Below are 14,701 nucleotides of genomic sequence, written 5' to 3'. Positions count from 1 at the left end.
ATACACCTACAATTAATTCAGATATACTGTACTGCAGAGAATTCTGGCAAATGTGCCAGTCGTTTCTGAAGATTTCATTTTATTGTAGGTATTGGTAGGCCTTTTGCAAAATGATGTTTCCTTTTCTGCCTGTTGTAACAAAATAGCTATTAATCACAAGATATATGAGCTGAGAAAACTGATGGACTACATACCTGAAGAGGCAAAAGCATATTGATTTTGTATCGTAAACTGGCCATCTACGCAAGAAGACTTCTTGTTATGAATACTGTTAAAAAGGGACACCATGGTGTCTAACGTTGCCTTTGCTGGCAAAACCTAGTGTTTACAGTGCACTATATCTTCTGGTATGGACTAGAACAAATGTGTTACTTTCATTGACCTGTCTCAGTCTCACCCTTGGCTTTGACAACATGAAAGTGAGTGAGGTATGAGCGATGCTAGTAATACCATTCCTTATGTAGCCAGTCTCTTATGAATGGTGTGAAAATGTCACTCATAGGGTTGGTTGGTGCAGGCATTCTTGTTTAAGAAGCCTTTCTCGTGGACAGTCGAGATTTCTTCTGATGACACAGAGCACAGTTCTCTGCGAAACGTAAAGAATTGCACCTTATTTTCTTGACACGGCATAAGCCCAAAAGCCTATACAGTATTGTTCCAAACCTTCCTCTTCCTTTTCTTCCATCTATTTTTCCCTCCATCACCTTCTATTGAAGACATTTCCTACATAGTATGTGACCCAACCAGGATATTTTCCACTTCTTTATCATTTTCATCAGGTGTCTCTTCTCTCCTACTTTTCTTAACACTTCATCATTTCTCACTTAATCTGTCCACTTCCATTTTTTCCATTCTCCACAACCATACTTCAAAACTTTCCAAATACTTCGTTTCTTTCTTTCTTTCTTTCTTTCTTTCTTTCTTAACGTCCATGTTTCAGCTCCATATGACAAGACACTCCACTCAAAACAACTTGTGAACCCGTTTCTTAAATCAGTAGGGATTGCCTTAAATGTCAAAAAACCGAGCTCGATAGCTGCAGTCGTTTTTAAGTGCGACCAGTATCCAGTATTCGGGAGATAGTAGGTTCGAACCCCACTATCGGCAGCCCTGAAAATGGTTTTCCGTGGTTTCCCATTTTCACACCAGGCTGTACCTTAATTAAGGTCACGGTCACTTCCTTCCCACTCCTAGGCCTTTCCTGTCCCATCGTCGCCATAAGACCTATCTGCGTCGGTGCGACGTAAAGCAACTAGCAAAAAAAAAAAAAAAAAAAATGTCAAAAGCCCCCTCACCTTTCCAAAAGCTTCTTTTTCCAAAGATGTTCTGCTTCTTATTTCTTCTGTTCAGCTTCCATTCCATGTCAGCAAACTTCCCAAATATCTGAATGACTTTACTTGTTCCAATTTTTTTTCCCCCCCTCCGGTGTTATATTAACAGCAATCTCCCCCTTTCCTAATCTCATCACCTTATTCTTGGCAGTGTTTATCTTCATTACAAACTCTTTGCCCACTCTCTCAATATTTTCCTACATGACTTGCAGATCTTGTTTTGGGGACGTTAAGCCTTGAGCAGACCCCTTGGTGCTATTCGGATTTCACCCTCTCCCTACTATCATATATCACGTCATTCATTTCATCTCATTAACTCCTCTGATGAGGTTGGTGTCAGGAAGGGAATCCGGTCATAAAAACCCACCACGACAGATTAATCTCACCTCATACCCGACCCCGTAGGGAAACGGGACAAGGGTTGGACAAACAACAACTTGCAGATCTTATTCTGATTCTGCTAATACCGCCACATATATACACATAAAAGGTTTCTAAAAATTGACATATACATATTGTAGTCAAAAACACTTAAAATTGAAGCAAGAATGATGTTATGAATGTTAAAATGTTATTATTAAAAAAAGTTCATGCTCTCATTAGGTCGTGTTAAAATCTTCAGTGTGCACTGTTATTCACTTGATACCCTCTTAATGTTTCATTAGTTAAAAGTCTGCTAAAATTGGACTAGGTGGTATCTGATTAGTAATATTTCGTGATTCAGTTTGCTCCAATGATTGCACGTGTCTCGGTGGTATGATTTCCTTCTTTGTCCAGTTGAACGATGTGTGGTTTTGTGTACATCTCTAGTGTAGATGTGTGGATGTGACAAATGAGAAATTTAAGTTTTTAAAAGTCACATTAACCATAATGTATTGAATACGGAGGATATTTTTCAATAATAATTCATGGTTGTAGTGATTTAAAGAATATTAGTTTGGCTGTCAATACGGAAACATGACATTTATATATATATATTTTTTTTTTTTAATTTTTTTTTTTCAATTTATTTTATGCCCACATTGGAGCACTGAAATCAATCTATATACAGTCAAGTCTTATGAATGTTGGTGATTTAAAGAATATTAGTTTTGCTGTCAATCTTGGACTTATGCAAAATTTGAATGTGTTATATGTATTTAGAAATTAGTGTTTATTGAGTCCTAACTCGTGTGAGTTTATAATTTTATTTCACCCTTCATGGACTGTTTTGAAGTGACATTTAATGAATATCTACAAATTTGAACCTTTAACTGCCAAGTTCATCTCGAACCAAAGGTTCAAATGTCCTGTGCAATTTTGAGAAGATTGATTCTGTTAATTCCTAACTCATATTTCAACTACACTCGCACCAGTGACATTCAATGAATAAGTGGACACAAATCTTTAAATGCCAAGTTCATCGCGAACTTACAGTTTCAAATGTGTTACATGTATTTCGAAAGATTGCGTTTATCAAATCCAAACTCGTGCTTGTACAATTTTATTTCACCCTTCGCAGCTGGTTTTGAATTGACGCTCAGTGAATAAGTGCCTACAAATTTGAATCCCTAATTGCCAAGTTCATCTCAACCCAAAAATTTTTTCAAATGTTACGTGCAATTTTGAGATGATTGTGTTTGTTGAATCCTATGTTTTGTCCACGAACCTGCCACGCAAGCGTAGCAGGGGGAGAGGTGATACTCCCACGTGGCGCATCCCAGGTGGCGGATAGCGGGGTCCTAACCGGCTTGCCGGCGGACTTGAGGGAAATAAAATACCTCTCGCGGACCAAACACACACCCCCTGTGGGTGGGGGAGGCTGACGAATAATACACCCACGGTATCCGCTGCCTGTCGTGAGAGGCGACTAAAAGGGGCGACCAAGGGATGCTTGGATTAGAACCATGAAACTACTTTTGATTAGTACCATCACGCGCGGAACACCATCGGTCGCTTTTACTTGCGAGTAGTACCACTCTGTTAGGTACTCCATATTTTTGTGATTCGTAGCACTCGAGGGGGGTTCAGTGTGGGTTTCCAGTACCCGTGAGTCGTGCCCGTGTGTGCAACACCACAGGTCTGGGCGTTGCCTGTGAGTTGTACCCGTGTGAGCGACACCGTGGGTCTGCGTTGCCAGTGATTAGTACCCACTATGTGAGGAACACCACGGGAATTACAAGTTACTCTATGCCTAACACCACGGGAATGCCGGCGCCCGTGCTTAGTACACCTAGGTGAGGAACCTCATCGGTTTGCGTTGGCTATGAGTGGCGCCATTGTGTGAGAAACACCATAGGTCTGCGTTACTTTTACGACGTACAATACTTGTGAGTAGTACCTTACTGCTTGGAACACTGTGAGTTTACGCTACCTTTGATTAGTACCGCAGCTCGAGAAATATCATGGTTCTACTTCTCGCGACTTGTACCATACTGAGGGGCCGTAGACCTGGTTTTTGCACCCCTTCAGACATCAAGCATAATCAATTCAGGACTGTGCTTTATAAGTGGTCCCTTGGTCAGTAATACTATTATTTATGACCGTTTTTGAGTCGGATCCACTGTTTTTCTTTGTTTCTTGTTTGTTTTTGTTATTTTTTCGGTTCATGTCCATCCATCCATTTTTCATGACATTTTTATTTATTATGGTCAGTGGATTTTTTTGAACTTTTTGTTTTTTCATTTCGTACCATTAGGGGCCGATGACCTCGATGTTAGGCCCCTTTAAACAACAAGCATCATCATCAACCTATGTTTTGTTCTACACTCGCGGCAAGCAACATTCAATGGAAGAGTGTCTGAAAAATTTGAATCTCCAATGCCAAGTTCATCTCGAACTTCCACGTGGTTTTGTTGCGGTTTATATGTTTTTTTTACATGATTATGTTTTTGAGTCCTAACCCATGTTTATACAGTTTTGATTCACCCTTCATGGACCATTTTGTCGACTGACAATTTCTGACTTTGTAATTCACTATTTTATGTCTCTTTTTACTCTTATTAATCACAATGATGTAACATTTTGTATAATGTACATGTCTGCGTGTATACGCCTATGCCTATTTCCCACATTTTGGCTGAAGATGACGCTAAATAGTTCCAAGTAAAAGTATGTTGTATTGAAAAGGTGGACCCTTTTAAGTTACCTATCTTACGTTAGAAATTGTTAGATCTAACTGTTCTTGAATTCTCGTGAGGAGTTATTTGTTTGTTTTAATCTTGTCAATCTTATGTTAATTTTAAGGACACTTCCTCTAAAGCATTACTTTGTCAATTTTATATATTTTTCATCTAAACAGTGTTATGTGGCTGAAGATGTTGATAATATACGAAACATGTACCACTTTTGACCTTTAAAATTGCCTTAAGCAATCATTGTATCGACTAGGTGGAAAATAAATAAATACTTAATTGTGAATCTAGGATAATTCTAGACAGGATCTTATATGTGATATCAAGTAGAGATATCCCTCGGTAATTATTTGGATCCAGTCTATCCCCCTTTTTGTGTATTGAATGAATTATAGCTGTATTACATTCTTCAGGCAGTTGTTCAGAGTTCCATATGTCTATGATGTGTTTGTGTAGGTTTTGAAGTGTTTGGTTATTTGCATTCTTCCACAGCTCTGCAACCACTTGATTTTCTCCTGCAGCTTTATAATTCTTGAGCCAATTAATTGCTTGAAGTACCTCATGGAAATCTCGTGTAATAACCTTGTCTAAGCGTGTTTTATTTTTTGGATCAAGTGAAAATTCTATGTATTCTTTTGGGTCTTCAGCATTTAGTAATTCTTTGAAGTGATCAGCTAGAATTTTGGCATTCTCCTGATTATTGTGTGCTAGTTGTCCTTGTTTATTTCTCATGAGTGTAGGTGGAGTATATCCTGATTGATATTGTTTAAATGTCCTGTAATAGTTTTGTGTCTTATGTTGTTTGAATGATTCATCTATGTTAGCTAGGTTTTCTTTTTTTATGGTCTCTTTTGTTTCTTTTAAGTTCTTTGGCCGTTTGTCTTCTAGCAATAGTTAGTTCATCTTTAGATTGCGCCATTTTCTTTTGTTGGTCATTTAGCCATGCTTTGTGTCTTTTCTATATTGCCATATCACATTCCTCATTCCACCAGGCGTGTTTCTTTCTCCTTTTCATAGGAGCAATTTCTTTGGCAATATTTTTTAGTTTATCAATAATCGTTTCCAGTTTTGTTGCTTACAGGTGTTTTGGATCTCTCTGTATACACAGCATTATTTATTAAGTAACTGGGGTCATATTTCCTCCTCCTGGTGAATTTAGATGGTTTGTGATGTTTTCTTGGGGTTAACTTGATTTTAATCTTTGAAATATAATGATCAGAATCGATGTCCACCCCACGAAGGACTTTGACATTATAAATTTCTCTATGGTATTTTTTATCCATTGCTACGTGGTCTATCTGAAACTCACCCAGTTTAACATTAGAGCATTTCTAGGTCATTAATTTGTGTGGTTTTCTCTTAAATCTTGTGGTTTCAAGAATAAGCCCACAGTCTGTGCAAAGCTCAATTAATCTTTGACCATTTCTATTTGTCAATTTGTGTGCTGGCCATTTACCTACCACTGCGCGATATTTTCTCTCTTGTCCAGTTTTCGCATTCAAGTCTTCAAGCATAATTTCAACATGGTTGTCAGGGATATTTGAAATCAGTTGGTCAAGCTCCTCCCAAAACATTTCAGTTTCTTTTTTTTTTTTTTTTTTTTTTTTTTTTTTTTTTTTTTTTTTTTTTTTTTTTTTTTTTTTGTTGGGGCATGGACATTAATCAGTGTATATATTTTGTTCTCTACTCTAATTGTTAAGGTTGCAGTTCTTGATGAGTTCGATGAGAAGTCCTCCACTGAATCTAATATGCTAGTATGAACCAGGAATCCCATTCCAAATTGGGGAACATTTTTCATTACTCTCTTTCCTGGAAGTCCCTTGTAAAGACGATATCCCCCCAGATTCAATTGGGTCCTGATCTGTGTTCCGAAGTTCTTGTAGGGCTGTGATTAAAAGTGATCTGCAAAGGTGATTCATCCTAGTTGTTCAGGACTGGGAGTAGGCATTTCCTCCATACCCCTCAAACGTTATGGTTTTCCCGCCAATACTCGGGTGGCTGATTGCAGTGATTTCCCAATGGGCAGTGGGGTCACCACATCCCTACACCATTTATATTTAGTGAAATGAAAATGAAAGTACACAGCCTGGTCGGGAATGGAATGAATGAAGCCCCCATCTAGCGGCGAGGATAGGAATTGTGCCGGCTGCCGAAGCCTGTCACACTCCTCTGGGGCAATGATTGACTGACACGTGAAATGATAATGAGAATGTTGCTGTAATGAAAGATGACAGGGAAAAGTGGAGTTCCCGGAGAAAACCTGTCCTGCCTTCACTTTGTCCAGCACGAACCTCACATGGAGGGACAGAGATTTGAACCACGGAACCCAGTGGTAAGAGGCTGGCGTGCTGCCACCTGAGCCACGGAGGCTCTATATTTAGTGACATGTACCTTTTTAAAAAACATACTATATCCATAACATGGTTCTAAGTTAAAGTCCCCGATGTGTGTGGAGTTATGTTACCCGCCGAGCACGCTTCCCCTGCGAGCATGTCAGCTGTGAGCAGCGGGGAAGTGAGACGTCACAACTGGAGAACTTGGTCAAGGTTGTATTACGTCAGACGACGGAATGTTCTATTCTTTCCCAACATAAATTTCTTCTAAATGAATTAAGATATGACAACATGAACTACATCAGTGTGTAGCCTAACTTTTTATAATCATGATTCCCATGTTTCAAGGAGATCTGTCAAAAATTATGGAAGATATTAACCATTACAATTTCTTGGGGATACCGAATAAAAAGGCAGGCATTTCGCTTGTTCACCTTGTACCACAGGCCGAGATTGGACGGCCGGCTGTTGGGTATTCTGCGGTCACAATGTAAGTCGTCAGTTCGACTCTCTGCGAAAGTTTTAAGTCCGCGTGTTACTACGCACTGCAAGACTTAGAATATTTTCAGTGTCGTGTGTGTGGTGATAGAAACTGCATCTTAGAGGAAATGTGAACAGTTGAGGAGTGTTATCATTTACGAGAACAGTGTGACTGAAACTTACATTTTCTCACCAATACGAAGTTGATGTTCGTATTTGAATGAAAGTGATTAACTTTACATTGAATACGGAAAGTGTTGAAACGTGATTGTCAGTGAGACGTCAAACTGTCTATGATTTTCTATTTGATCTTGATAAATGATAAACTGTGCTAGTAGTGGAATATAATCCAATATTTTCAGACTGTTCAGGTGATTAAATTTACGGTAGTGAAGCATCACAGTACATAGTTGTTCTACCAAAGGTGTTAAAATATTTTTCAAACTGTACGTCTATGTTACGAACGACTGATATAACTTATCATATTTAACAGTGTCGTCAAACTGTGATTCTCTTTTACAAGTGTTCAGATTCTTAAATGAGCATAAACTCAGTACAGTATTTGAACGATCTAGTGCATTTAACATTCCATAAATATCCCGATAAGACTTGTGTCGAACCCAGGATGGTTCCAGGAAGGACAGTGTTTTCTTTTGCCATTTTCGATAGTGAACGGGACTTAATTCACGGAACTTATTCTTTTTCATTTGATGTCGTGTGAAGTAGTAAAACGGGATACCTTGTTTTCTGCGTTGTTATTTGAACAACATTCTCACACTGTTGTGACTTTGGTTTTACGTGATCAATACATCACAAGTTTAATTTTGACTGTGTTCTTCTAACTAATTAGTGAAATCCCACTGTGAAGACAATTGAGGGCAGCTTGTGACTCGTTAAAGATCGTTACTAACTACAATTTCATTTGTGTAGACCAATTACTTTGAGTCCATTTCATGCCCCAGTGTCACATTACAACTATGAGTGCTCCTAGACCATCCAGACCTCCGAGATATTCAAGACCTTCCAGATGTTCGAGACCAGCTCGGAAGATGGTGGCACCATGAGCAAACATTGCAACCTCGCAATGTATCAGGACCAGTTCAACCCCAAGGAGAAGTACTCGTAACAGCTGTGCTGAGGTGATGTTAAATTTTGACTTTATTTCATGAATAAACTTTTTGAAAAAATTAGTATTCCATTATACTTATCTTACTTCCCTCTCTTCTGTAACAAATCAGACAAGGACCAGTCATCACTGTGCCGAGTCTTGTGTTCAGCTAGCCATCGAAACAAACTTTTACGGTTACAATACAGATATATTAAGCAGTGCAAAACTATGAGATCTCTTCACTAACGTCTAATGTTTCAAATCATAAATGTAAAACTGTGATGATTGATGTAGTTACTAGAATAAATAGCCTTTTTTTGGTCTCCTGTAAAATGTGTAATTTTGTTCATTACTTTATTTAAACTAAGCGATTCAATTAACAATGTACTATACTGTGTTTGGAGTCTGTTCTGCTAAATGCTAGCTTAATTTTTTATTTTGATTACTAGTGTTCTACTGTTTATCAACATTTTTGAAACCTTTCAATCATAAAACTTTTTGCTTGTTGAATACAAATAGTTGATTGTGCAGTTATCTGTCGTGTATGGAATGTAATACATCTCTTGGTATTTTGCAGTGCATCATACTCCTTGCCTTCTTCCACTGGAGGAGTTCCCGAGATCCCTCCAATTGGAAACTTGTGTACCTCGCAGGAAGTGATTACACCCTACTTCTGCACGCTTTGCCAAAGCAGGTTCGAAAAAGAATGTCAATTGAGGAGTCACTTACACTCTCATCACCAGTCTCTGTCTGAAGACGTGGGGTTCTCTTGTTTTGTCTGCGACAAGACGTACGTCAAGAGAGGGGGGTTTATGAGGCACATTTTAGACTTCCACCCTCGGGTATGTCCTATCTGTAGGGAGATTTTTCGCAGTTTCTGGGAACTTCATGAACACCTGTCCAAGTACAGTGACACCAATTCTTACTGTTGTCCCAGATGTTCTCGGGTGTATGGCACTACTACATCCCTGGCGAAGCATATGAATATTAGGGATTATAATTGTAAATTATGCAATAACAAATTCAGTGATCATCATACATTTAATCAGCACATCAAAAGCCACACTCAAGAAGTCTTGACATATGACGTATGTTTTGAATCATATTCTCGGACGTATGCAACTGCTCTACTGGATTCTCAACTAGATTTCCCCAAGTGTGAGAAGAAGTTTGCGACCCAAGACTCCTTGAACTGCCACCTAATGAGAGTTCACGCACCATGGAACACGTTAAGATGCGAAATGTGCAATAAGATTTTCTTGAAACGCTCTCTTCTCGTACGTCACATGGCTGCTCACACTCGTGTTCGGCAACTCCCTTGTTCGATGTGCAAAAAGAGATTTAAGAGTTTGTTCGCACTCAAGAGGCACGAGAAGATCCACAGCGAACCAGTGTGTTAATCGGACAGTGGGACATCCGCCATTGGAGGGATCATAAATGTACTGGATGGTTGGAAACAGTGTGAACCGAGTATATGAGCATTGGTCATACTGATAAGTAATTTGAAAAAATTACCTCGATATCTCGCACTGTTGTGTTTTTATGAGCTGCTTAAGTTAGCCGATCAGATCGCTTCGCAGGCGAATTCAGATTGGGTTTATGAGGCGGTGTGGCTTGGTCGGGCTCGAGAGCAGTGCCGAGAAATGAGCATCAAACACGAACACACCGCGGGTTCCTGCCAGTGCCACCGTAGTGCACTTGCTATTGGGGCGAGCCTATCAGCAGGAGCTCCTTGTTCAAGTCCCTCCGCTGGAGAAGATTACTTCTTCTATTGGCGCCATCAAGCAGATCTCATTGGCTGAATTCAGCAGCTGATAAAAGACAACGGCGCGAGATATCTAATTATTTTCTTCTAGCTATTTATCAGTGTGACCAACCCTCTAACGCTCACGTTGTTTCCGACCGGACAACTTATGTATTATATGGTGTGGTCTCCTATTAAAACCATCCTAGTCATCGTCTCATTCCAGAGTGTTGCAAGTCCATTCATTCTGATACTTCACCCTCTTTCTATGAACAACACTGAATGGAATCTCTTTACTAGGTCTGTCTATCATCGAGCTGTCCTTCCTTGTCCTGCACAGTGACCCATCATGGTCGAGGAACTGCAGCATTCTCTCATACACATAAGTGTTTTAAGATGTTTAACACTTTCAACACCAGCATACGAAAGGGTACCCAAAAATAACCGAAATAACATTGCTATGGGCGATGCTTGTGTAGTACGCTTTTCTGCCGCTAGGCGTGTATAGCGCAACTCATTGCCACTTCAGTGCCACCTGTGTTGTCCATCTGGTTGTTCTGTTCATGTGCATTGTTTTTGCTAGCGCTGTTTTGTTCTTGTTTTGCTTTTTATGATGGCAAGTTTAAGCGAACAACGTGCGGGTATGAAATGTTTTCTTCCACTCGGTAAAAGGCAGACAGGAGTGTGGTTCTTCCACCACGACAACGCACCTTCACACAGCCATCTCTGTTAAGACAGTTTTTGGCTAAAAATGGCATGGTTCCGCTGCCCCGCGCACCTTACTAGCCTGACCTGGCTCCATGTGACTTTTTCTTATTTCCACACATTAAAAGGGGCATGAAAAGACACCAATTTGACAACATTGAAGAGGTCAAGAGGAAAACTAGGGAGGAGCTGTCAACCATTTATAAAAACTACTACAAAAAATGTTTCGAACAGTAGAAGCACCGGTGGGACAAATGTATTAGTTGTAATGGAGAGTATTTTGAAGGGGGTAAGTTTGTTTTGTAAAAAAATTGAAAATATACCTATAGCTTTTAAAAAAATATATATATTTTTTTTGTACCCCCTCGTATTTTAACATGGACCCTGGCAGGAAAATGGGTCTTTTTCCTGAATTTTAATACATTATTACACAACCGGGAAATGTAATACATACCTGATTTTTGTATCATATGAAGGTGTCAGCCATCAACAACGAAGATGTTAATCAGGAAGTACATATCTGATGTACTTGTGAAGAAACATAAAAATGTACAAAAAAGTCTTTTACATTGAAGTTATACCGGTAAACCTGCCCAAACAATAAAAATGAATCATTTATTGTGGCTACTTAAGCCACAAATACACACAATTTCATTTGAAATACAAAATTTACCTATTTAGGAATAAGAAGATGTACAATATTATAGGGCTATGTACAGTCCAACCTTGCACCACCATCCATGTTCTTTCTGCAGTACATGTGAATCATCGGCCTGTATCTCTTTCTCTAAACGAAAAAATAACCCCAAATTTCTGAGGCGTGAAGTATTTCTATCATTTATATTCGGAGTAAAAGAATCAAGCTAAAACGTGCATTCGAAAGTGACGTGACAAATAAAAATCTTGCCTGAACTATCACAGGATTTGTTATCTGGTTCGTAAGCAGAATCTTCATCACTGTCATCTATTTCTGAACCCGCTTCTCTCGGTAACATATTCAAAATATCACTATCACAGAGCCGGCATGAGGACATGTTTATACAGTAACACAGCTGACAGCATGACAGATTTGGTGCGCGCAGCACACTGAGTACTTTGTTAGAGGTCACGGCAAGGAGAAATGACCCTACTTATTGTTTCAGTTTTTTAACTTCTTGATAACTGATGCTATCTAGTGGACACTAGACAAACTACTACCTTCAAGTAGGGGATAGGAACCGTTTTGTGTTACATACAGCTGCCTTTAAATACGCCCGGATGTCATACGGGTATAAGAAATAAATTGACAAGGGTGTCCACCTTTTCATTAAAATGTATCAAGTAAATAATACTACATCAGCCTTGGTGCCATCCACAACCAGGAGAGCAGTGTAGTGGAAAGTGTTAAGATCTTCTAGGATCGAGATCCATATCTGTATCATACCAATTGTTAACATATGAACTAGAAACGCTGGTAACTAATAAGAGACAAGATAGTAAGATCCAAGCAGTAGAAATGACATTTTTAAGAACATCGGTTAAAAAGACAAGAAGAGAGAGACTTCAAAATATTAAAATCAGAGAAGAGCTAAATATAGAACTCTTAGTACAGAAGCTACAGAAAGCAAGACTGAGATGGTTCGGACATGTAAAAAGAATGGGAAAGGAATGGGTAGCAAGAAGGGAATTGGAAACAGAAATTAAGGGAAAGAGGCCAGTTGGAAGACTGAGAAGAAGGTGGATGGATCAGATTTGGAAGGACATTAGAGAAGCTGAATTCGATGTGGCGGAAGTAATGGAGCAGGAAAAGTTGAAGGACAGAAAGTCGTGGAGGAGGCTCGTTAACCACACCCAGGCAGCTGGAGTGGGACATTGATAATGATGATGATGAACATCCTCCGCCAGCTCCCTCCGTGAACCCAAAATTGTGCGTGTGTCCAACCCCCGTCCCATTTCACTATGGGGTCGGATATAAGCGAGACAAACCTTCGAAAGAGTTTTTGCAGGTGGATTCCCTTCCTAACATCAACCTGATCAGAGGAATTTATGAGATTAAATGAATGACGTGACATATGATGGCAGGAAAGGGGAGGGTGAAACCAAGTGCCGACACATAGCGTATACAGTACCAAGGGGGTCTGTTCGAGCCTTATTGTCTGTATACGACGGATAATCACCACCAACAGCGGCATATAACAACTTATATATGCTACACACAATTTCCTCGTCTTCGAGGACGAATTAAAAAGCGAATTTCTCAAAAACAATGAGAACTGGGTATGTGAGTGTTAGAGGGTTGGTAATCATCATCATCATCATTTCTTCGCTCCAGCAAGCCGGGTGCGGTTGTGTACGAGCCTCCTCCAGTTTGTTCTATCCATCCACAGATGCTGCTCATATATGCAACACCAGTTCGCATCTCTAATTTCAAGGTCCTTCATTATCTGTTTTTCCCAAACATCACGAGGTCTTCCTCTTAGTCTCTTCCCAGGAACACTGTGGTCAAAGTATGTTCGAGGAGTCCTGTGAGGGTTCATTCTTTTCATGTGACCATACCATTGCAATCTCTTTACTTCTAGAGCCTCCAGCAAGCTTCTTTCCAATCCAAGGTGTTATCGGATATCCACATTCCTTATTTTATCCATTTTTGTTTTCTGTAGACAAGAATGGAGAAACTTCATTTCTGTTGCCTGAAGACGACTCTTTGTTGGTCCAATAAGTGTTGGTGCTTCCAGGCCATACGTCAGTATAGGTACTAAGATATATTTTGTACAAGCTGATCTTGGAAACCAACAGAAATGTTTCATCCCAAAGTATTTGACATACAGCGTGATAGAATTTGGATGCTTTCTGTATTCTGTTACTACTCTCTTGATGTATGGAATTGTCAGATGACAGAACACTACCTAAATACTGGAAGTTGTCTACAATATCCATCTCCTCATCTCCAATTCTTAGATGAACAGTTGGAGAGTTTCTACTCATCACCAAGCCAACTGTCTTCGTTTTGCTGATTTTGAGACCTAAGGTTGTAAAAGCTTCATGCCAGAGATCTGGTCTAGTTTGTACTTCTACTTCTGTCTCACCCCATACCATTACATCATCAGCAAAAACCAGAGCATTAGTTGTTGGATCCTTTCTCTTAACCGCTTTTAAACTTCATCCGTTATGATTATGAAGAGAAGTGGTGAAAGACAACTTCCTTGCTGGACTCCACTCTTCGTTTCAAACCAAGCTGACCTTCCATCCTGGACCTGGACACAACACTTGGTTTCATCATATAATCGTTGTACTCGTGCTATGTCATCAGGCACTTTCTTATGTCTCAAACATTCCCATATATGCCTGCGTGGTACATGGTCATATGCCTTCTCGACGTCCAGAAAAACAGTTATAAGTGTTTTACCTTTCTCCCAATACTTCTCGTAGAGCTTTCTGGTGGCAAAAATGATAAATAATTTGAAAGAAAAAACTTGATATTTTACACCATTGTTATTTTATCAGGTACTAGAACTAGCCAATCATATCACTTCACAAGGCTGTGTTGCTATATCTGTACATGGCTTAACCTTTTCACTCCCAAGTTCTTTTCAGCCTTACGCATGTCCCATACCAGATTTTTCAGGATGTTTCGACAATGTTTAAAATATTACACGTCGTCCATTTCATGACCGTACCGATGAGTATAATCAAGAAGTTAATATAAAGAACCACCTAATCGATACTTTATTTTATGCCTTAAGCAAAATTGAATATATATTAACACTTACAGAACATGTTTCAAACACTAGTGGTCATCATCAGCTGTATAAAGATGAAAAAACATTAGGACAATAATCACAAGTAATACTCTTAGGTTATACAGAAAAAATTGCTGTGTTGACTGTTTGGTAAAAGTTCTTTGGTGA

At 39.3% G+C, this 14,701-nt stretch overlaps 1 protein-coding gene across 1 annotated transcript in view; it reads left to right on the top strand.

Annotated features, from left to right (window-relative positions):
* The window catches only part of LOC136886071 (uncharacterized), a 41,453-nt gene extending 30,324 nt beyond the window's left edge, over positions 1-11,129 (top strand). Inside the window, exon 7 of the mRNA XM_067158801.2 lies at positions 8,943-11,129. Coding sequence (XP_067014902.2) covers positions 8,943-9,765 — 823 coding nt within the window. The 3' untranslated portion in view covers positions 9,766-11,129. The remainder of the gene's footprint in view (positions 1-8,942) is intronic.
* Positions 11,130-14,701: the final 3,572 nt, after the last annotated feature.

The sequence above is a fragment of the Anabrus simplex genome, chromosome X, assembly GCF_040414725.1.
Source record: "Anabrus simplex isolate iqAnaSimp1 chromosome X, ASM4041472v1, whole genome shotgun sequence".
Taxonomy (NCBI): domain Eukaryota; kingdom Metazoa; phylum Arthropoda; class Insecta; order Orthoptera; family Tettigoniidae; genus Anabrus; species Anabrus simplex.
This window is presented reverse-complemented; position numbering and strand designations above follow the sequence as displayed.